Genomic DNA, 24,540 nt, shown 5'->3' on the forward strand with positions numbered 1-24,540 from the left:
TAGAAATGGGTGAACATGATTCGCTCATTTTCAACGGTAAAATAGGGCTGTTTCTGAGAAGACGTTCCAAGATTTCATGAAGATGTTTCACGTTCATGAAGACGTTTCTTAAAGGAGGTTGTCGTAGTGCTGGAACCGTTCAAGATGTTGGTGAATCACCTCGTAGCACAGGATGAACTGCTCCTGTAGATATGAAACCGAAGAAACAGAAGAAATGACGTCAATTTAAATAACTCCAGGGAGCAATATGTTACATGGATTTGAGACAAAATCGGTCATAGAAAACGTTCTCATGACTGTCCATTGAATTGAGTATCACCTCTTGTTCTGTAACAGTGGCGTGTCCAGGGAGGTGGGCTAGAGTAAAAAAAGGATCTCTAGCTGCCTTCAAGCACAGAGGGCCTATCACCAAATTTGTTGTCGCACCCCCCCCCCCCCGCAATTCAAATTAGTTTGACGACGCCCCTTCCTATTTCCTTCCTCCCGACCCAAAACCTGCATACATAGACTTGAAATGACCAGACGAACAGCAACTCACCAAGGATTCGATCATCTGCGGTCGGTTCATCCTTAGTCTCTTCACGGCTTGAAAGACGTCTACTATCTCATCCCCGCCCATCCTCTCATATACATTGGAGACAGCGCAAAAGACACCACTGCGGCCAACTCCGTTTCTGAATCGAGGGAAGAAAAATCAAAACCTTAATATTTTTTGGGTATGTGCTCATTCGGCTAGTACATGTTTATAGAAAATAATGCAGACATTAACACTGCTCGATCCTTTTGTGTACGAAAACTTTGAGGAAATATCATGTCGGGATTTTTTATTTTGATAGGCATTCTTTTTTCTGCTAAACTGTGAGCAACCTATTCTAAACGAAATGTGCATAAAAGACAATCGCCCCAGGCCCAGACTTTAATGACGTCACGCTGTGTTTACATGGTGCACTTGTTTCAAGTATTTTAACTGTTCGATGGAAATGGCAATGAAACTTAACTGACATGCATTGGACCAGAGTAGGTCCCGTAGACTGGCACTCCGACTGCCACTGGTTCACGGCGTCCAGCAGATCCAGTATGATCTGTGGCGAGTTGGGCTTATCCTCGTTACCTTCCCATCCATTCAACTGAAAGTGCTTCACGGTCAACGTGTTACCCTGGGAACGAGGAGAGAAAAAAACTGCTTGCTTTAAGGGTTTTTAAACCTCGGTTTCGTTTGGGCTTCGGCTACATTTCAAGTGACAGAAACATGTTTGAACCTTTCATGTTCAAACCAAACGGAAATACTCTAAATATCAGGATCATGATATAGAATTGGGATGTTTCGGAAGCAGACCATGCACCTCTATTGAGCCCACTGTCTTCCAAGTCATGCAGAGGTGGACAATCGTTTCAAGCTGAATTCTGTCGTATAGCCGAGGTTTCGTTAACGCCAGTAACAAACCCATTTAAGATTTAAACAATCTATCCAAGCATCTCCATTGTCAATCAGTAATTATGATCTTGTTAGCTTTATGCTGCCGTCTTCTCACTAACGATACACCCGAGCAATGTGTTTTCACTCGAAAAGAGGGCAACATTGCTCAAAGATTGAAGCCTTACCTCCGAGTTGTCACTCTTTGACACTCCCAGAGTTGTGGAGTTGTAGATTCGTCCTTTACTCTGATCGATCATCTCTACACACAGAGACCCGAAGACGAGGCTTCCAGAATCGGGCCAGTACTGCACTGGCTCCTGTAGGTTGATTTAGAAAAAGATTGAAAATAAATATGTGTGAACTTAAACAACTTGAAACAACTGCGAGTGCACAGTAAGCTCTGGCTGTGTTGCAAGAACTATTGCATGAAAGTCTTGCATGAAATCAATCAAATGATCCTTGCCTGAGCTGAAAAATGTGACGCCGAAAAATGCAAACCGATGGCACATGTGCAACTCCTACTTTTGGTTAATTTTCGGGGATAGACAGACAGACAGACAGACAGACAGACCACCAATGTAAAAGCTCCTGCCAGAGCTTAACAAAAGGCCAAACTGAGATTTTTGCCATATTTTGAGAAAAACACTGCAAAAATGGTGCTTAGAATATAAACCAGTTTTGGTGCTCACTTTTTTTTACATGCTTATAGTCTAGGACATAATATGTATTTGTTTGCACAGTATTAAAGATCAACAAACTTTACTTCGTTTTATTAAGACAAGAGAAAAAAGAAAATGTGCATTGACCCTGTTCTACTCAACAAATAGGAATCAGTCTCCAGTTATTTGTAATGACACTTAAATGGCAAATTACAAAGTTCGGCGATAACAGGGTCAGGAAAACAAAATAATGTCACTTTTTGGAACCTAACCAACTATCACAGGTGTATCGCCATGTACAGTCGTACAGACGTACAGACAACCCTGGCACTTACATTGTTGAAGGTGTGAGGACCGTTCATCATGACGATAGTGGGGCATTTCCAGTCGTACACCAGACGCCACAGGTCAGTCATGGTGTTTTGAAGAGGCAGTTGGGTCGTGATAAAGGCCTCCTTGCGCTTAAAACCCTGCCAGGTTGATATCAAATTAAAAACAAAACCAGCAATTACTAGATAAGTTGGTCACAGAACTCCAGCTCACACAAATCGGTTCAATTGATTTAGAATGGCCAAACAATTCGTAAAATTAGCTGAAGTGGTCACGTGATGGGAAATGAAAAACCACCTGTTGTCTTTCGCATGGAGATTTGAGCTATATACACATCAATGGCGAAGGTAGGCCTACACGAAACAAGCGGCGCCAGACTAATACACAGTGGTACAGATGCCACATGACATACATGCACGAAGAGGCCTGATGAAGCTGGCCCAGACCGGTGTAAATCACAAGAGGTTTAGTCAGTGAGATAGGTATCAAGCCTAATCGCCAGTCAGTCAACAAATGAGTCAACCAGTCAGGCACAAAGAGAACCCTATGTTGGCCCTCTGGGACCAGCACAAAAAACGACACCCCCCGCCCCCCCCAAAAAACCCACCGTCATAAGACGTTTTGTTCTTCCTGCTTGAAAAGCCATTTAATCAGTCCGATGATACGTCAAAGGACTTCAAAGACCCCCTGAATCGATCTTTGATTTTAATAAGTATACGACGATTTGTTTTAAATCCAAACATTTCATATTTACGAAGTGAAAAATGCTTTATACAGTGCACCAGACCCTTTCAAAATGTACTGATCTACAACATAAGCATCCAACTATTGAGTAGTTACTCAAATTTTGGAAACGCATCAGTGACATGAGCTAGGGACATGTTTCGATTTCCAGAGAGACATGTTTCCCAAGCCAGTGACGGCATGGGCGTCGCCAAGATTTTTTCTAGAGGGGGGCAAACATTTTTTTGCCAAAAAAAGCTTGTATTTCTCAACACATTTTCGATTTATCAATTTCAGAGGGGGGCAGGGACATTTTGCCCCCCCCCCCAACTCATTAAATTTACACCACTTTGTCTTCGCGCCTCTTTTTCTTTTTCTTTTTTTTCTTTTTTTTTTTCCCTTTTTTTTTTTTGCTTTTCCAGGGGGCGGGGGGGGCAAGTGCCCCCCTTGCCCCCCCCCTCGCGACGCCCATGAGTGACGGTGATGCTCAGCATATCCGGTTGAACATACTGAATTCGTTAAGTCCATCAATTTTCTATTTTATGGGTTGATTGATATGAAAATTTCAAGTGCGCGAGAAATAGTTTTATGCAAAGTGATGATTCTGTAATGATCTTTGAAATCGCAACTCGTACTTACGTCAACGAACGAGGCATTGATGTAACTCGAAGTACCGATCCCTGCGTAGGCCAAGTTGGGTCGGTTGCGCTCCACTACCGGTATTAATTACAGGGGGAAAAAACCACAAAATGCATTACAAGTTATCTTGGTGTTTTGGTATTGTGAAGCTAATTTTTTTTCATTCTCCGTCAAACTTACAAGGAAGCGCGTCTTCAAACCGATTCTTGTCGGCATTTTCAGGGAGGGTAGCCGCTCCATACGCCTCTTTATCTGGTGGTGGGGTGATTTGGTTCAATGCCTATGAAAATAAACAAACAATGACATAAACAACCACCAAAATATAAAAATCTAAAATCATGTAAATCAGTGACTGAAATCATTATTTGATTTTACAGTGTCACAATCTAATAAAGTAATAAGATCGTGAAAAGGAACGATTCCTATTGTTCTTTTTTATTTTAATTCCCCAAAAAACAAAGAAAGAATTTTTTTTTTAAATTAGGTTGAGAATTTTTGGATCAAAATTAAAGTTTCAAGAAAAGTAAAATCCAAGACGAATACACGTCGTTGTGAATCCTGCCGAAACTTTGCCACAGTTTGTGTTTTTTAAAAATTGGTTGTTGTAACAATTTACTTTCTGATTGGAGATAAATTTGTAATATAACTTAGTCCTGGCCTTATACTGTTCCTCAACGTAGCGTCTTCTGGTCTTCGGATTGATCTTCCTGAGTTTGGCAAATCTCTCGATGAAATATCTGAGCGGCATTCTTGTGTCTCCACTGAGATGTCCTTCCAACAGAGCCGCGTAGATGAACGCATACTGCTCCTGCGAACGGTAATTCAAATAATGAAGTTAAAATAATGTTGATGGAACTTGCTGAGTTTCTAATCAGGGTTAGTAGGGAACTCTTGTTCAGTTCTCCAAGAAAGAATCAGGGTTCAGTTCTACATCAAGAAACCCAAGCTTCATTCTCCAGAAAGACATCATTTGTGCAATGAGGATTACTTCTTTGGCTCAGCATTCAGGAAAGCTTGCTCTGTTCTAGAACAAGACAAGAACTGTGCTCTCTTCTTCTAGAAGCCTTGTAATTTTGAGGAACTTTGTTCAGTTTAGCAACAGTGAATACGAGCTAATATCTGAAATACAGATCCTTTTCTCGTTCGTCAGTTAGGAACTAATGCTAAGGTCTTCAAGAGATAGCCTTATTCAGTTGTTTTTATTGAGGAAACATTAATAAGTTCTTTAGTCAGGAACTCTTATTCAATTCTTTAAAGATGAACCCATGTTCAGTTTCATAAGGAACCTTATTCAGTTCTTCAATAAGAAAGCCTTCTTCAGTTCTTCATTTTGGAGCCCCTTTTCCGTGTTACAAACCTCACACAATTGAGAAAGGTATATCTTGGAACAATTACAGCCCCACCTATCACATCTTAGGAGAGGGGTGCATAGATGGTCCTACTTATCGCTCATTAACTGCACCACTTACATAGGTCTGAACCATGTTGACTCGGTTCTCTCTCATCTGCTTGGCGAATCTGAACACGCTGACTTCACCTTGCTCTAGCATCATGTCCATCAAGGTGTATATTGCAATGAAGGTTCCCGTCCGACCCACTCCGGCACTGTGTTTCAAAGAAATAACAAAAACGTAAATTTATCTTCAATTTCAGCATGACATGCCGCCTACAAGTCAAGTCCAGTTTCGACAGCAAGGTCAAGGCAGCATGTGATGATTCGTATAAAGCCTTGAAAACATCGAATATCAAAATCACCTATTAAATTGAATCGAAGTTAATCAAGAAAATACACAACAAGTAGCGTTTGATTTGATTTGATTTATTCGCAATTTCCACAAAATGAAATTATGAGTAAAATTCATGACATTTAAAGTCCATATATACACCTTTATAAATATTGTGCTTTGTATAAATAGTATGTCTTTTGCCTCTGCGCATTTGCAGCTTCACAGGTGCATCTTCGGTAACGAGTGGGCAGATTTCATTTTCCAATGCATGTAAATTTGAAAGCTAGGGTTCGTGGCTAGTTTTGGATTTTGTGGCACCTTGCTTTTAAGGACTCTGCCTGAATATTGTTCCACACTCTGCTTCAAAACCATTCAATCTAATCATATGGGGCATAACTTGATAATGTTCTATCTGGTTTGACCTTAAAGGTTTCTAAAAGATTCAGACTCAGTACAGAGATGCTTCCGAACCGGAGACGAAGTCGTGGTTTCATAAACCTCCACGCTTTAAATGGTAAGCCATATCAACATAGTATCGCGAGACCAAGTGTGGGATATTCCATTTGGTTCTGACAGGCCTCTGAACGAGTCTGTCGCCAGAGATGAACCCGATGCTGACAACGAAACCGTGGTTTTAAAACAGCGCCCGTTACTCACCTGCAATGAACCAGTATGGGTTTCTCAGCTTCTACGCTGGCGCGTTTGAGCATCGGAGACCGGGCATCCTTGACGACCTGCACCAGATTGAGCACAGAGGTCGGGTAGAGGGGCACGCCCATATCTGGCCAGGTGGTGATGTTGAAGTGCTTGATATTGTGGCAAACGTCATCCTGCCCAGCCTGGGAGATAAACAAGAATCAAAGAGTAGAAATTGCAAAGGTACACAAATCAAAAGAAAAACCTAAAAAGGTAACATAATTATTGTACCAGCCTGAATATTCGCCCACGTTTTCACGGAAAAAGGTTAAAGCATCTTTGGCAGATCGACAAAGGGCTACCCGAACTTTGATTGCAATGAGTTCTAGTCCTCACTGAATTTCAGGAATTTAGTTTCAGCTATTTTTCAAACAACAACAGTGCCTTGAAATCCTTGCTTATTAATCAAAAGATAACTACAACAAATGCAATATTATGCTTGTAAAATCTATTTCTTTAAACGAGAGTTAAACATGAAAAAAATTGGTACTAGGCATAACAGCGAGCCCAAATAAGTTTAAATATCAAACGAAAACAGATTTGCTTTTTACGAATAGGCTTTCAATTTATTCCTTTTTTTTGTCTTTGACGAAATTGAACAGATGACAAACATGACACAACTCATATACAAAATGTAACAAGATGTAACAACAAAGGAGGACACGGGTATACAAATTAAATTGGAAGTTTTCAGAAAGCAAATTATATTTCATTTTTTTAAACAAAATTAGAAACAAACAAAATTCGTTCTTGCCTGGTGGATTTGCAGCGTGCTGATTGCATAATCTGAGAATGTCTCCACTTCAAGAAGTTTGACGACAATCTTACCGAATGTCTCCTCCTCGTTCACTGTTGTTGGCCAATATCTCTTACATTTTTCCTGAAGAAAGATTTTATCAAAGCAAGGTTAATAATTTATTAATCAGACTACATGTATCAATCTAGTCTCTGCTCATATAATCAAAGAAATTGCAAACGAAAATGTTGCGTCTTGTATTTTCCCCCGCACATTGGATCATTTTTTCTTTATCTTTTGAAGAGACCAGTGGTGTAAAGATAAGCCGCTTACCTTGCCACTTTCTACAAGTCGCGTTGCCATGACGATGATGTTGAATTTCTCTTGCCAGATCATCCGCCAAAAGTCATTCAAGGAGGCAGCATTTGGTCCTAGGAATAAACAAATGTTTTAAAGTAGAAATGGGCGGTCTTTTGAATGGAGATATGTTATTAATTCTACTATCAGTTGCAGATCTAGAGGGGGGGGGGTGTTTGTTGTGGCAACCTCCCTGTTCAGTCGCTGACTAATGTTATGATACTAGTAAAATGGGCCTACATTTATTCTCAAATTACATTAGAATACAGGAGAAGCACTATAGATGTCAACATTCTCCAGGGGTAAGCCCCGGACCTCCATCTAGCACAGCGTGCCTTCGGCTCCCTTCACTCAACCCCCTTTCATATCAACCCCCCCCCCCCCAGCCCCCACCCCACCCCCACCCCGTTTCACGAAAGTTTGATCCGCCCCTGAACACTGGTATTAAACAAATCGATCAAGGGAGTCATTGAACATACCCATGGCAGCGACGAAGGAGTTTTTATGCTTGTAATCCTGTCAATCAAACGAACAAGAACGTTCAATGCAGGAAAACATGAACACATGAAGCAAAAAAATATATCTTGAATATTCATGATCATGAATAACTCATGATTGCATGGGACTGCTAGACTCGTTTAGTCCACAATTCTTCTATTTTGTTGTCGTATGATTTCTAAGCCTTTCAATTTCTGACATTCCATTTCACTACATCCTCTATGGGTAAGAAAGAAATTGTACCCCCCTGAAATTATTCTTTTTGCAATATCTACTGCAATAGACAATCCATCTTAATTCAGCAACGAAACTGAAAGCTACAAGGTACTTTCCCCGCCTTTCACCGCTGTGACCCAGGTTCGATTCCTCTCTTGGCCAACATGTGGCTTGGGTTTTCAGTCCCTACCTGATTCCATAGGGGTTCCCAAGAATATTTTGGAGTTTTCCTCCCACCTCTGATTCTGTAATTTCTTCACACTGTCTTCTCTCAACACTGGGCCTCATGGGAGACCGGTGGATTTCACTGAATGGGCTAACCAGTTAAAATAAGAAGTGAATGAATACATGAACAAACAAGGTTAAATTTCCAATCACTAATTAATTGGTTAATATTTATGTTTGTTTACCTGTATGTAGCTGGCGTTATAGTAATGCGATAATTTCACTCCTTCAATTGCTTCTAGCTGAACTCTCGACTCATCATCTAGAATTGCATCATCAACAAAAACCAACAGGGGTTATTTTAGACAACGGTTTTTACGAAATGAAACTTTGGACAAATTCTACTCTTTGTCAAAAAGAATATGATTGTGACTTACATGGTATGATGTTTTTAAAGCGGTTCCGGGTCTTCAAGTCTGGATTGGATGCCACGGTCCAGGGTTTTGTTTGGTCTGCGGGAAGGAGCTAAATCAAAACGAAATTGTTGTGATTTAAGTAATCAACTCAAAGCAGCAATTGTCAATTATTTGTAATCAATCAATCAATCAATTGCTCATTTGTTAGTGATCATCCTTGAAACAAACACTTGTTAATCGTCAAAGGGGGCATTAGCCTGACATTAGTGTAGCTGTTTCTTTTCAAGGGGAAGGCAAATTACAGTTAACTGTCCTTCTCAAGGACATAAACTAAGGCATGTACTAGAAGGCTTTTTCTGACACTAGTAATTGCTCAAGAAGTGACAAAATGTCGAAGGGAATTTGAACATACAAAACTACGACAAAAACTTGTTACTGAGATAAAACCGGCTTGGTATATAAGTAGATCAAGGCCTAAGTCTTCAGATGACAAGTGTTTGATTTCCTTACCGAGAATTCATACTTGAGGCTGTCCGTGGAACTGTCTTTCTTCTTCGTGATGTAATCGTCAAGTTGAGCTACAGGGATGGCGACGCTAAGCTTTGGACCCAGGTTCACGTTCCCGTACGCGCACTCATCGTCAGTTCTGGATCGCCGTGACTGTTTTGGGGTTGACTCTGGCTCCGAGGACTGTTTAGTTGTCTCTGGCTCCGACGGCTGTTTGGCGGGCTCTGGTTCCGAAGACTGTTTGGGTGCTTCTACTACTACTAGTGACGTCCTTTCTGACTGTTCGGATATAATACTGTCTGTTGGCTGTTTAATGCCGGCGAATAGTTGCAGCAACCCCAACGGTAGACTGTTCGGATCGATGCTGGATGGGGGAGGCGGCTTGTGGGCGGGTTTGGCGGGAAATCGGCCCTTTTTGGATCCCCTAGTAACTGATGTCCTCTTCTGTGATTGGTCAGGCGCCAAACCTGACACGGTAGATATTAAAGGGGCATTTCGTTTCTTTTAATAAGAGTCACTTTTAAAGAATTTTAAAGTTTATCGATTTCCAGGCCTAATTTAAGTAAAAGCATTTTTTTTTACACTTTTGACGGCGGACTGCAGAAGACCTTTCAGTGGTGAAAACCCATGCCGATTTGGTAAGAGACACTTAAGCCATGGATATAAAGAAAACTATCAAAGACACAATAATGCACCTTAATATGGAAAAATGTAGTGACATTTCCAATTTTTGTTAGGAACACATTTTGGGTAATTGTCTACTCCTCTTAAATGTATGAAAAGTCTTTGACATCCTTGTTTTGTCAATTTTATACTGAAAAGTGCACTTGGTTGAACATTTAAAATTGTTCATTATTTTCTGGTCAACTGAGGGTGCTGTTGCTAATGTCCATTCAAAATTTAAAATATTATATTTAATGGGACACAAAGGAACATTATTAAGGATTGCATTAAAAAACCTACATTGCATGGCCCTTTAAGCCATAGATTTGGGGAAACTCTGAAATACACAAAAATAAACCTTTATAGGGAACAATGTAGACGAATTTCCAGTCATTTTTAACTTTGTTGCTTCAGAATCACGCAGTCAGTTTTAGCGTTATTAACCGTCTACTTGACTTTTTATGTCATATGACGTTTACCTGCGTTTGCATAGATGGTAGCCTCATTATCAGCAGTTTTATGAGTTTCTGCTGATGACACATCAGCCGGAGTCAGATCCTTGGCAGTTCCTTGGTCTGCGGACGTAAGACAAGATAAGTCAATGTTAATAAGTTTATCAATGTTCAAGGAAAACAAAATTAACGATATATTGTTGACTTTCTGAGAATGTTTTAATATAAAGCTGAACACGGACAACAGATTATGGGCTCATGCGCCAATAAAAGAGGGCGGGACATTTCGCTGGTTGACGCGCACCGTTCCTTGTGTGTGACGCACGTACACCAGGGGATTCAGTTGTACTATGTACACGCATTGTTAGTGGCGGCCGCGCGTCACGGCAAAGTTGCAGTCAAGCAAGATGGCGTCGGTCATTCACCCCCAACTGTACTTTCTTTGCCGGTGAGGGGATACTTGTGAACGGAGCGGATGGAAGGGGCATAGAACACACAATAAAGGGGACAAAATAATGGCCAAAGTTCCATTTATAGAGGATTGATGTGCCCATACTGTTGTGCCCATACTGTTGTTAAAAGGATTTTGTAGTAGCGTCCTTGGCCGTTTCCTCTTTCCGAGCATTATCTTTGTTGGTCATTTCCTTTTGTTTACAAAATGAAAGTAACCACGTCACTCTTTACTTCTGCTGCCCTCATGCGTCTGAGGTGAGCCATCTCACTTTCTAAAGTTTATGTACTGTTTTACCTGTGTTGTCGCTGATGTTGCTGTCGTAAGCGTTGTTTTTGTGGATGGTTCCAGGTTTATCACTGTTTTGTCTTCCGGAATATTCTTGGCGTCTTCTGTAGACACAGAAACAAATGAAAACGTGCTCATTGTTAAGCCGTCATAGCGAAGAGTTCACTTGTCATGAAGACGTGCTTACAGACCATACGATGATTGACTTGCTCATCTCAGCTTAAGCTCCCTTGTGTTCGCAGAACTTTAAATAAATGTTAAAGAAGTATTCTTCTTCTTCTGGTAATAACGAACGGAGAAGCACATGTTTCTCCTGATGTGCAGTGTTTTACTCGACTGAAAAGCCAAACATTAATTAATTTTTATTTTATTTTAGTATAACGACTGAAGCACATTACAGCACGGCGTGTTCTGTCATCTACTAACTGACTTGTATGTGCGTCATTCTATAAATGTGGGGTAGGCCTACACTTGTTCCTGTCCTTGTAACATCTGACATCTCTGAAGCACTCCTAATGCAGTCGTCATCCAAGAGCGACTATCAACAGCATACTAACTACCCAGCAAATGATCATTTGAAGGTACTCTTAATGATTCACGAATGGCAAAGTACTATAGGTACCAAGGTAATAGGGTCAGAAAAAAAATGTCACTTTGGACAACACTAACAGAGTTACTCATATCCTTGAACATAGCCCGAGCAAGACATACCTTCGTCTCACGAGAAGAACGACTACAATTGCGATGATGATGATGAACAAAGTGCCCAAAATACCTCCAGCTACGCTCCCACCATTGCCAGTTTGGCTGTCCGTACCACCTGCGAACGAAAAGGATTTAAAACAAAATACATTGTACCTATCAAGATCAATTCACTTTATGCGGATGAAATAGGCGAAGGATTGAGAATGTGGAAGGACGTGCGGAACATTGATTCGACGCAGACGGCAATCTATCGGTTACGCGCGCGAAGGCAGCTGCGGTTGTCCACATTATACGCTTAGCCGAGTACTACTGTCCAAAAGCCGACATGACTTCAACTTCATTGTAGGCATTTGAAAAGTATGTTACACATGTCGAAGTAAAAAGTTAATGTTAGCGAAACTGACTGACATCTCTGAAGCACTCCGTCAAAAAAAAAAAACTCAAATGACAGGACCATTTTTAAAATAGAGTTCTGCATGTAGCACTATAAAAAACTAGGATATGAAGCCCAATTAATATGCTTTCTTTTAGTACAAGAATCATTGAAATCACTCATGTACTTTTCAAGTTACGGACTTTTAAACACAACCACAGGTTTCAAAATTCTGTCCACAGATCACAAAAACGGTCTGTGTTCTTTCAGCAAAATGAAAACAATTCACACACATCCCCATGTGAATTGTTTTCGTTTTGTGAAAGATCGGGAGGAAAGGGTTCATTAGTTGGAACATCATGCTATAATATTGTTACCAAAAGTATAGATCTTTCTTTGAACACAAATAGGTAATATTCCAATCTCGAACTCTCTCCTAAACCTCAAAGCCCTCTTACCCCCGCGACAATCTAAAAACATACTGTTAGTTTTACTACAATAACGAAATAGCTTTTGTTTTACCTGTTTCTACTGTTGTCGCCTTAACAGCTTCGCTCCAATCACTTCCCCCGACTCCGTTGACAATTTTAACCTTTTTTGAGGTTTAAAGAAAAGGAAATTGACGTTAGGGTTCCATTTGAAATTCAAATTAAAACAAAAATAATATAAGCTCAGATGACTCTATACATTTTTCAATCCACGTTGTCAATCGCTCAACAATGAAATCAACCAGTGAATATGTCGTTTCTCCTTTTTTATTCGTCTTGATAAATAACTTGAATGTCCTCCAAAAATATTTAACATGCACCACGCGATAATGTGTCCTCTTTTCAATAGTTTATCAATCGTTTAATAATTTTTTGTCAGTTATCTGTTTTACTTTGAGATAGGAATTTACCCTTATGGTGTAGTCGGTCGTACTCGGCAGGCCCGTTATCGTGTACGTCATTTTGTAGCCTGTTTGGTTGACGCGCATGACTGTTGCCTCTGTTAGGGCGCCCTCAGTGGCTAGGCTGTACTGGATGAAGTAGTGACTCACGTTACCGTTCAGATTGTGAGGTGACGTTGCCTCCGACTGCACCGTGATTGAGCTCGTGGTGCTGCGTGGAATGGTCACCATCTGCGGGGGAGGGGGCTTTTCCTCGGGCGTGTACGTCATGATGACGTCACTCCAGGGACCGTCACCGATTTCGTTGACGGCGCGGATGGAGATGGCGTATTGTACGTAGGGTTCCAGACCCGTTAGATTGACAGCTGTTACCACATGGTCCACGGTATCTGTCACGCTGGTTCCCGTGTCGAGATCAGGTGTGTAGCGAATACGGTACTGCGTGATACCAGTGCTGCATCCTTGGAAATCAGCCTGCAGGTCCTGAAGTTGAGAAGAAACAGGAATGACACAAACTTTAGAGAATCGTTTAGAATTAGATATGCTCCTGCGAAATGCTAGACCACAATGCATTCAACAACATCACATATCAGCGGCCAACGTAGCTGCATAATAAAGATAAGTTCCAGTAACCAATCTGACATGGAAACATGAGGACCTATAGTATATGAATAGAAGTGGTACTCTTGGGTGACCCATTCATTGAAGTCCAATTATTTTCGAGATTCCAAAGCAATAACCAGACATACTGACCTGCCAGGTAACGACGATTTGTCTTTTTATTTGTTGCTTGCTGGACGCTTGTACATCGTCCGGTGGCTTTAGGGGTTCTGGGCATATTAGAAAAGAAAAATTGTAGTGTATCTTTCAAGAGAGTGTGGCCCAGTGGTAAAGTTTCGTGACTCATCATGATCATGGGTTTGAATCGAGTTGCTGGCCACAATTTGTGTCCTTGGGCGAGCCACTTCGCTCCCACCTGCCTCTCTTTACCCTGGTTCATACCGGCTTTACCTTGGGGTAACATGCGATGGACTGGCATCCCATTCAAGGGACTCGTTCGTAGTCGTTTCATGCCAAGGAAACCGGGAATAAACACCGGCTCGTGACTTCATCTTGTGACTCATAATATGGAGCGATCTTTCCTTTATCAATGCTATCCAGTTTTAGTAAATTCCCCTAACTTGCAGCAATTAAGACCGATCCTCGTTTCAAGAGTTGTAGTCAATCACAGGTCAATCGCAATTGAGTTATAGGACATAAGTCAAGTTCACAAAAAGTCAATCGCAATGCCTTTATAAGTTTTTGCCCGACTTGTGATAGACTTGTGATCGAATTTGCGATTGTTTTCGATGGACGTGTGCCTGACTTGTGATCACATCACTGCTCTTCAAGTATAACTTACCACTGCATAACGTTGTCACTGACAGTATGGCACCTATCGCTCCCTCACCGCCCACTCCTTCCCTGCTGACGGCCACGCCCAGTTCGTACGCAGTCTCTGGTGCCAGCTCGCCAACAGTTGCTGTCAGACTGGTAGCCGTCACAGGGAGCATGGTACCACTCAGCCACTCCTGGGAATCCCCATTCTGTGGCCGGTATTGCACGGTGTATGCCGTGATGGGTGGGTCGCCTGTGTCACCGACGTCAGGGCTCCATGCATCCCATTCGATGGTCACCTCACGAGCCTTTATCTGCATGGCACGGGGCTGTCTGGTCAAGACAGGTAATTCTGATTCCAAGACAAAAAAATAACATCTTTAGCTTTCATGGAATTGGGGGCTACCTTCACGCCTTCTCACCCCTCGTGTTCAACTAAAAAGCTGATATAGTAGCAAGACAGCCATGTGTAATATGATGGACTCACCGTACATATCTGCAGTGTATAGCAGAGTCACGTAGGGCTCCACGATGTAGCAAGTGAACTCCTCACCCAGCTCCACAGCTGGGATTACGAACGTTAGCACGCGCTCCGAGCCAATCACATTGCTCGTATCTGACTCGTACTGACCATCATTGGAAGATCGGTAGACTTTGACTGCAGCCGCCAGAGGTAGCGGATCCCCAGTCACAATACACGTGAACATTGACGTCTGTCCGCTGTTCGCTTTAGTGTTGATGAAACTAACTATTCCTAGAGTATCAACAACAAGAATTCATTGAGTCTAATAAGTGTTTAAAAAAATGTTTACTACCACCAACAAATCTTTCCACTTTCACCATTATATTCGTACACAATATCATAGAGACAATTTCATTTCACAAGGTTGCCCCTGTTGGATTCACAGTCCATGGCTCAACAAAACTACAGGCGAGTCTAGTTAAAGGGAAATGTACATCATTGGCTTTTGCTGTAATTTTCAGAAACGAACTATTTGAGGGGTTAGTATAATAGATCAAATATTGTTACACAGACATGTTTGAAGTTTTGTGTTCGAAAATGCTGGAAAAACCAAGAAAAACAAATTTTCAAGTAGTCTGGTTCCTTGACTCCACTAAAGATGAAATGGATAGCAAACAAAACTTGGATTGAAAAAAGTGTAAAGTTGGAGCAGTAGTTGAAAAATAGTTAGGTTTTTCCAACGGTGGTCGGCCGACCACCGTTGGAAATGTATACAAAAATACCATTTTCTTGAAAATGACTTGACACCAGGTACCATAATTTTACAGGATGCTTTAGACTGTCATTTATTAACATCCTTGTAAGGTATTTCGAAAAAACTTGGTAGTTTTATTTTTCGATGTTTGCAAATGTTGTATATTTCCTTTAAGCTAGTCCCAGACAAATTTTGGTTTATTGGGTATAGGCAGTCAACTGAGTCAATATTTGGTCAAAGGTCAGGCTTACGCAAGTCTAATTCAGAAATGGGGGAGTCAGTCAGTCAGTCATTGAAATCAGCACAAAGAGGACAATAGGCTGGCCCTCTGGGAACCTCAAAATTATGATTAGAAGGTCAAAATAATGTTGTCAAGGGAGTAATTTGGTTGTCAGGTTATTGAACTTTGACCTCTGACCTGTAGTGCAGTCTGGTTCCGCCCAGTTGGTTTTGCAACCTCCATTGCAGACTCCTGAAGACTTCACGCAGTTGGAGTCCTCACAGTGACAAACACCAGCGCAGTTTACACCGTACGTGCCATCTCGACACTCTGAAAAAAATAAAAGAAAATGTTATTCATTTTCACTCCCGAAATTAACATGCCACAGTTGTTCAAACTTTGCTTGATTTAATGTAGGTGTTTTACGAAATCTTCTCACGATAAATGTTATCCAACCCTCATAACGGCCATGTTTTTTTTATATATATATTTGTTTGTTTGTCTTGGTCCAAACGAATATACAAAGATAGATGTACTTTCTATTCGTGAAGCTTTATGGCTATTAAATGTGACCGTCTGCTTTTTAAAATGATACATTTGCCTGACACGAACTTGTTTGGCATGAAGTTTCATCCCAGAAGAAAGAAAACCAAATTATTTTATGATTATGTTTGAGTACACCAGGAGTAAAATAATCCACCGCACATTTTTTTTTACAAACAAATTGTTTTAAATGTCGACACACCATGACAAACTTAAATAGATTGTTATTTCAATCGATTTTAGACCTTTATACTGAGCGGTTTATGCTATACACAGGGAAACAAAACCAGACTTTTGAAAGTGAAAGATGCTATTGCAGGCTTGTATCGTATCTAACAAGCTATAGCTATAATGATAGCAACGGGAAAACCCACTGAAAACCTTGAAAGTGCTGAGTTTGCATGGCATCTTGTCTGGTTTTGTCTGGTGAAAGCGAAAGTGACTTGACTTGCCTGGTATCCTTTTGGCATCAGAAAGGGAAACAATTCATTTAAGTAGAACTATAAACAGTTGAATTCTCATAATTCTCATAAATGTTCTGCTTTGCTAAAAAGTTGTACCTTAAGTTAGATTAGGAGACAATAAATTCTCCCTAATGTTTCAAATTTCATTTCTGGGCATAACTAGCACTCCGCCGCCGCAAATAACCGCAAACAAATCGATTCCTTGTTTATGCAAAACCCAACTTTACAAGGTTTGGTGAGGGTAGATTATGTTTATATTAAGTTTAAGTTAATAAGGTTAAGTGTCATTGAAATTCGGATGGTTTTTTTTTTTAATTTTCATTTTGCACAAGTCTATGGGAATATCTCCCAAAGGTACAATGTCCCGTATGTCAAATAACGATTTCGCAATTCAACAAGGAAATAGTGTGGATGTATTTTCTCTTTCTGCATAATTTCAGTGATCACCACATTGGAGTGATATTTGTACTGGCAATGTTTCTGTCTACGTTTGTCCCGTTTATGAGGGAACATCCTGTCGATGGCTGATTGCGGTTGACCCCCTGTGACCGCAGATCCGCGCCAGCGATGTCACGGCCTGATATTCTTCAAATTGCGGTGATTTCAGGGATTTCCGTTGTAGAAGGAAATAAACACGAGAATTCGGATCAAATTTCCAATCGCTTTTTGGTCTGCTGGGAAACGTAGCTGTGAATAGCAACATTTTATTATAGGCCTTTTACTACACACGTCTAGAAGCATAGTTTATCTGCTTAAGTTAATAATTAGGGGACACATCGGACAACTAACATCTAATGACGAAGTTTCAAACTTTTCACATCGATTGTTCCATGTGATCAAATAGCTGTAAAGACGATCCAATTTTGGTTCAGGATGGTTTAAGAAATTGATTGGTCTTTCATTGAGAATCGCAGTGGTTTGGACAGTGGCCTTTCCATTTGTTTTGGGTTCGATGGCAATGAGGATATTTTTGTCCACTAAAAACAGTTTTGAAATTGGGGTAGAAAATTAATATCACTTGAGAAGTGCTAAAACGCTTCCGATTCAAAAGCAAAATCTCCCTTGTTGGATAAGTTGCCCCTGTCTCCCCACCCCACTCCCTCCCCTACTCCCCGGAAACCTGACTGTATGAGAATGTGCTCTGATTCTATCCAAGAATCTACGAAAACAAATCAGTAGTTGCTCATTTATTGACAAAAATGTAAAACAAAAACTTAGAATGGCCTCAGTTGACCTCTGACCTTGACAGTTGAATCCCCCTGGGTAGACGGTGAAGCCAGGCTTGCACTGTCCGTTGGGACATCCCCCTGTCTGTTTATCACAGGGTCTGTCCTCCAAACATTGACACTTCCCCGTGCAGTCAGTACCGTAGAAGTCACTGCCGCAAACACCTGGAACTGTAAGAAAAAAAAGATGGAAAGGGGGACTCGAGGTACATACAACGGCCCACAAACTGGCACTGCTGGGCTCATTCCAAACGCTGAATTATTTGCAAAAAAAAAAATCTCTCTCGTAAAAAAAAAACATTCTAGAAACATTTTGTCGGGGTGGGATTTTGTCATCATCCTAATTCCACCAACAGACTGGAAATTGCTAATGCAGTTATTATAGAGTTCTTAATTTAAAAATGAATGAGAAACCTCAATGTTAAAAATGACAAATGTTGTGTTGAAAATATGACTTTTGAAAGTTATTTGGGTTGTCGTGATTTTCTGTTGCACTTACTTTGGCAGGATTGGCCTGACCAACCCGGGGCACAGCCACGGCTACACTCCCCGGTAAAACGGTCGCACCTCGACCCTGGATCGCAATGACATTCCTGCAGGCAACTAGCGCCAAACGTTCCACTCGGGCATGCTGGAATTGGAAAAACAAAATCACTGATTAAATGAAAACTTCACTCTACCAAGATTGATTGCATCGAAAATGAAAAGAGTGGTTCGTGAGATATGTTGTCAAAGTGTCAAAATGTCAGCCTTAGTTTCCTAATAATTACATACGTACAGTTTTATTCTGTCACATTTCGTACATTATGACTGTTATGCGAAGATTAAATGAAAAGGATTTTTTTTTTTTCGATATTGGCATCTTGACGTGATTTGAGGAGTCTGGGAATATAACCCAATAATCGAATTTCTCTTTCTTTTTTGATAACAAAACGATATGACACATTTCACTCTTTGAACCGATGTATCGCTTTTAGCTTAATCAGTTTGATCCACCTGCCTTCAAATGTGTGCTTTCGTGTCACCGAATAATGAAAGTAAATTTTCCATTCGTCGATAGTTCTGTCAAAACAGTGACTCATTATCATTTCCTCAGTGACACATAGTCACTAATACATGTTATATTTTAAACCCAATCTATTCAAAAGTATCCTAACGATGCAACACAATAAACGTTTCTTTAAAGAAAATTCAACATGTGTTATATATTACTTTTGCTTTAATAACACTACCATATAGTCTAATAATTGAGGTGCACATCAGCAGTGATACCGCTGTTCTTTCAAATTTCTACGTATGCCTAAGATTCTTGTAATCTCGATACCTCATGTTTGATTGATTCATCGATTACCAATATAGTCAATATATAAACGAATATCTGATACAAGCCAAAATATCCGGCACTAACCTGCAAGGCAGTCGTAGCCTGCGTACCCAGCATTACACCTGCAGCCCATAGGGTCAGGAACGCAGAACACCAGACCCCTACAGTTATCAGTGCTGGAGCACTGTATCTCACAGCTAAAGCCGAATCTGTAAGCACCACAAGCTGAAACAAAGTATCGCCAGAAATAACATATCATTTTACAGAATAACATCGCTTCTAACCTGGTACAGTTATTGCTATAAATGTATAAAACATGAACATTTATAACCTGGCGCCATTATTAAACAAAAGCGAAAATTAGCCTGTAAACAAGCATTACAAAAAATTAACATTGTACGTTTACGTCATTTAACATGATGTTATACGGTATCTTTTCTTACTATTTATCCAAAATTAAAGTGAACGAAATGCAGATGAACTGATCTTCTTCAATACAGCATAATGACGATGATCAGGATATGCTCAGTAAGAAAACTTAACATAAAAATCGACTACAAACAAAAGAGAAGAACAACCGTCATTCTCTCACCGATTAGAAAGTGTATTAATATATATTTTGTGATTTTTACTTTTCTTGGGGTGGTTTTTTTTTTTGAGAAATTTGTTTTTACCCTGCAAGCAGTTCTCTCCTCTAAAACCAGCCGGGCACACACACTGTCCATTCAGGTCATTACATATGCCGCCATTATAACAGTTATCACAGACTCCTGAGCATTCCGGTGGGCCCCATCGACCCGCTGGGCAACCTATATATTCAGCCAAGATTTATATAAAGACAGTCAAAATTGAGGTTAGAAATTACTCTACTCAAACCCTCTCATACACAAAATAATTACTTCCAAAGTGGTTAAATACATATCCGGAGTTTCGCTCGTGCCCCGCCCTGCAATCAGGACGCTGGGTAGGGCTGATCTTTTCGAGCTCTCACTGCAAAGATGTGGTGTGACCTGTGACGTACAGGCAGCACTGCTGCTGTTGATGCTCCAAAATGGCCTCCTATCGAGGAAGCGGAAAGTATTACCTTCACGAAGTGGCTTTAGAATTCCCAGTGTTATACTTGCGTATTGAATCACAAAATGTCTTCCCTGACATAATGCCATAAAATGTTACAAATCAAGGTCCGATACTACTTATTGCGGTCTTTAGTCTCTTGGTGATGATTTTAAAACACGTAAGCCCCCCTTTCCTTATTCCTTTACAAATCTTGAAGTTGCACACATTAGTTACACCCTTTAAAAATTCGACAATCGGCGACTGTTCTCTCTGTAGACAAATGCCGCACCCGTCCTCTTAATGTGCCTCTTTCTTTAAAATGCCAAAATGTGAAGTCACAACACCTTTGCTGAAGAAACGTATGTAATATCTTTAATAATAAATAACCGTAACAAGTATTTGCAACGTTGGTTTTTCAAGCGCACCTCTGACTATCAGTCTAACCAGCCCTTGCCTCGCTTCGTCCCGTTCTCTCAAATAGTGACACTCGTATACTCCGGCCTGGGTCTGTGTAACAGCTCCCTCGATGGCAAAGTTCGGTGACCCCGTTGTCAGGATGCCCGAATTGTTGAACCTCCATGCAAAGTCGTTGGTGGATGAGACGATGCCTGACATCTCAATCAAGACGCCAGTGTCTCCTGCGTTGACCGTCTTTGTGTACAAGCCATCCGCAGGGACGATCTTCGCTATTTTGATTAAACAATTAATTATAGGATCGTCTGCTTTTCAAGCATTTTGGGGACGAAAAAGAATATTGAAAACCTAAACAAAACTGTTAGAGTATCAGCTCCGTGAATACAATGTGATACACTTTTCGAGAAAACAGTGAAAAAGTATCACATCCTTTTGATCACTAAACACGATTTCGTTCAAAGAACACTGTTTTCTCCCAAAATCAATCAATTATTGACTGATCTTTCGAAATCACATACATTACTTGATTTTCCTCTAAATGACAGCACACCAGATGAAAAAAAATTCAAGGGGAGTTTAGAAACAGACGATCTTCAACGATGCATTCGCCGTGATATTCTTGAGTTTTATCTCGAAAAAATGGATCCCTTTTCTAAATTGCTCGTTTACTAGCAATACAAAAGTTTTTCATATTTGAATGAGATATTGAGATAATCCTTTAGTTTATTGAATTATAACTTAACAGTTTCGTATTATTGGCTGTTTGACAACAATTCTCGTAATTAGCTGGTTGCTCCACAATCAGTATAGGCCATATCCATATAAAACGTGCGGAACGAGAGCCAGTCTGCTCGCAAAAGGGATGTGGTTTTCTTTTAGGTTTACATACGTCCAAAAAGAAATAAAGAGTTTTTTTTGTATTCTGATAAAAATGTAAACTTACAAATTTACTGATACGAAAAAGACCGAATTACTCGACTTAGAGCATAGGGAACGCAACTGAAAATCCAAGTTTAATTGTGATAATATTTTGGTAGGTTAATTTTTGGACAAATACAAAATGATCCTACATTGCAAAAACTGTGGTGTTAATTTAATACCATTCGGTATTTATACATAGGATAACACAAGTAAAATCTAATACCAGATACAAATGGTGTATATTTAACTCCAGAGTTTTGGCAGTGTAATGCCTTCAAACAGGACGAGATAAGCCTAGTAAAGCTGGTCCCAGAGCACAGGGGGAAGTAGTCAATAATGATTGAATATGGTTGAAAAGTTCGAAGGAATGTTTGAATCGTGCGTTTGTTCTATAGTATAAGGGGCATGCTCTTTTTTCTCTGTCAGCCCCCGTAAGAAAATCTTAAAATAACTGTACTTCTTAAACTCTTTAAAGTCAGCTTACCACTGTAGAGCAAAACAGTAGCAGTTATCGTCGTCAGCAACCTTCCACGCTTCCTCGCTCGACAGAAATATATCCCGAAGTAGTTCTGGTATTGATAATAAAGATTTACTCGGATGGATCCTTGCACACTGCCCGGTGATGCGCTCGTCGGGCCTCTGTTTTGGGGATCAAGGGTTCGTGTTCTCACGTAACGTCCGTAGCTAACTGCAGCGTCTCTATCGGGCTCACTACGGTAGCACGTGTACCTGCTATCGCCCAATGGTCGATAAACCACCGTCATGTGCACGGGAACTTCATCACCTATGATGGGAAATATTCAATAAAATAAATTGTAAATGTGAGGCGTTCTGGCAAAATAAGGCAGAACTGAGCACTGGTCGAAATGTGGTCTGCGGTTATTAGACACAAAAAAATAAAGCAATACAATACTGTTTATTGCTGTTTCTTCAATCGGAAAAGCCTACTGATTATGGCTAATTAAAGTTCACATTATCGACATGTCAAAAAAAGGAAAATACTCAGAAAGAGGCTTGTTCAAGTTTTGACCTTTTTAAAGTTATGAATTCAGTTATGCTAATTGGGTTGTTTTCTTAAAATCACTTTAATGCTACGATTTTTACACCATTTCGTGATTCCGTTGTGTACATGATTACAGTGGCGCACCGGGGGAGGGCCCTCGGGGGGCATGAGCCCCCCCCAAAAAAAAAAAAATTGTCAATTTTTTTATTTTTTTTATTTTTTTTTGTCCCACGATGTTACCTTGGTGATATGTATGTGGCCTATTTTCGAGAAGTATAATAGAGGTGTAAGTGGGGTCACCAACGTCAAAATAGTCAGCCCCCCAAAAAAAACCTCCATTTTTTTCTGCGGCAAAAAATGTTGGCAACATTTTTTGAAAAAATTTGCCCCCCCCCCAAAAAAAAAAAACCCTGGGTGCGCCACTGCATGATTAGAACCACTCAGCAATTTAAACACTCATCTCTTCAGGAAAAAAAAACAACATGCCGGCCATGTTGCCCGAAAGGAAATTGTCAAAGTTCATGGACAAAAAAATAAGAGATTTACTGACCTGCAGCGAACGAAACTACACAGAAAGACAACAAAAGGGACAGACGTAGTACCACAGAGACGGCAGCCATTGTTCCCAAAGTTTTGTACCGACTAACACTCGTAGATAGTCCCATTTTTTGGGTGAAATTTGTCCTAATGCAACAACACAGCTTGGATATTCATCCCGTTTGTGCGACGCAACAACACACAAAGGATATGTGGAAAAAGTCGGAAGTAGGATCGACAGCGTGTGCTGTTTTTTTTTTAGCCCTTCACGTCACACGGAAATTCAGATAACCATCAAAAGTAAAAGTCATGCCACATTGTTTGTGCTTGTTCGTACTTAACACAAACTGGAGCGTAAGGAATCTCAGCTTCCTGTGTGCATTATTTTAGTTTCCTGGTTACCCTTATTTTTTTTGAGGTGTCTCAGCCAGCTATAAACTTGGTTGCCGATTTATCAGTAGAATCGAACCCCCCCCCCCCTCAAAAAAAGCAGATTGCACGTAATGGCCAATCATGTCGTTCGATGCATGGACTGTTTTTAAAACCCCTAACCCCCCCCCCCCCAAATGCATTTGCGCATACCCACTACCCTGCAAACATGGCGCTGTGAAGGGCTAATGAGCTTTACAGAATCTTGTGAAGGAAGTGGGGATGGCACTCGGGGTTATTTAGCATGACCTATGTATAAAGCATCCGGCTGCAGCTGTTTAAGACCGCGGTTAGCCAATGCGCGCAAATGCTATCCGAAAACTTTCTCGGAGAAATGCATACATTAATCGGATGTGGTTTCTTTTTAACATGTGGACAAATTTTGAGCGTCAAATAATACGCATTTCGACCCTTCGTGAATTCGACTGACGGGAGCTCAACATTTACAAATGTTCCTACATTATTACGCTTTTCAACGAAAAAAGGGCATTTATGAATGGGAATAACAGAGTGATGAACACTCAGTCTTATAAACGTTTTAAACCTTGCAGGGTCGTGGCCGTGATGACTTGCAGGTTACAGGTCACGCAAACTCTATCCAATCAGAGCATTAATTCGTCAGCCCTTCCCAGTGTCCTGTTTGCAGGGCGGGGGGTACCAGCGAAGACCATGCAAGCCAAGTAAAGCTTGGTGTCAGCCCAGTGGCGTAAATGTGTGTTTTTATGGTGTAAATCGAGGTGGGGGTGCCTGCAAACCAAATGACACTAAGGCCAAAAAGAAAAGTCTCCGGTTTCTGGTATGCGCGCACGTCGCCGTAGCTATGCGCGTCGGCAAAATGAAAAAGGGTTTTTTTTCAATGAAAGATGATATCTCAAAACCGCCAAACTCACTGGTTTTGAATG

General features: G+C 40.7%; 1 protein-coding gene across 1 annotated transcript; it reads right to left on the reverse strand.

The window, feature by feature from the left end:
- On the reverse strand, positions 1-23,463 carry LOC119738063 (receptor-type tyrosine-protein phosphatase kappa-like). Its single transcript, XM_038212789.1, has 32 exons — positions 23,223-23,463; positions 22,154-22,453; positions 20,760-21,020; positions 19,953-20,087; positions 19,363-19,503; positions 18,454-18,585; positions 17,970-18,125; positions 15,920-16,051; positions 14,772-15,038; positions 14,310-14,636; positions 13,661-13,737; positions 12,917-13,390; positions 12,541-12,610; positions 11,652-11,760; positions 10,950-11,044; positions 10,229-10,324; positions 9,090-9,553; positions 8,601-8,688; positions 8,409-8,485; positions 7,764-7,800; positions 7,261-7,358; positions 6,946-7,071; positions 6,153-6,334; positions 5,238-5,373; positions 4,427-4,576; positions 3,949-4,048; positions 3,769-3,842; positions 2,412-2,546; positions 1,603-1,734; positions 1,003-1,157; positions 539-674; positions 1-183 (listed from the first exon to the last, which is right to left on the reverse strand). The coding sequence occupies exons 1-32, from the start codon at positions 23,335-23,337 to the stop codon at positions 109-111; spliced, it is 5,052 nt and encodes a 1,683-aa protein (XP_038068717.1). The 5' UTR covers positions 23,338-23,463; the 3' UTR covers positions 1-108.
- Positions 23,464-24,540: the final 1,077 nt, after the last annotated feature.

The sequence above is a fragment of the Patiria miniata genome, unplaced genomic scaffold (assembly GCF_015706575.1).
Source record: "Patiria miniata isolate m_02_andy unplaced genomic scaffold, ASM1570657v1 HiC_scaffold_3, whole genome shotgun sequence".
Lineage (NCBI taxonomy): Eukaryota > Metazoa > Echinodermata > Asteroidea > Valvatida > Asterinidae > Patiria > Patiria miniata.

Bases quoted from the DNA above. Each gene is read 5' to 3' on its own strand.
- LOC119738063 (XM_038212789.1), bottom strand. From the start codon at position 23,337: ATGGGACTATCTACGAGTGTTAGTCGGTACAAAACTTTGGGAACAATG. The intron at 20,088-20,759 runs GTGCGCTTGAAA...CTGAATATATAG, and splicing joins GGTTAGACTGATAGTCAGAG to GTTGCCCAGCGGGTCGATGG. The intron at 1,158-1,602 runs GTAAGGCTTCAA...CCTCGTTCCCAG, and splicing joins CAAAGAGTGACAACTCGGAG to GGTAACACGTTGACCGTGAA.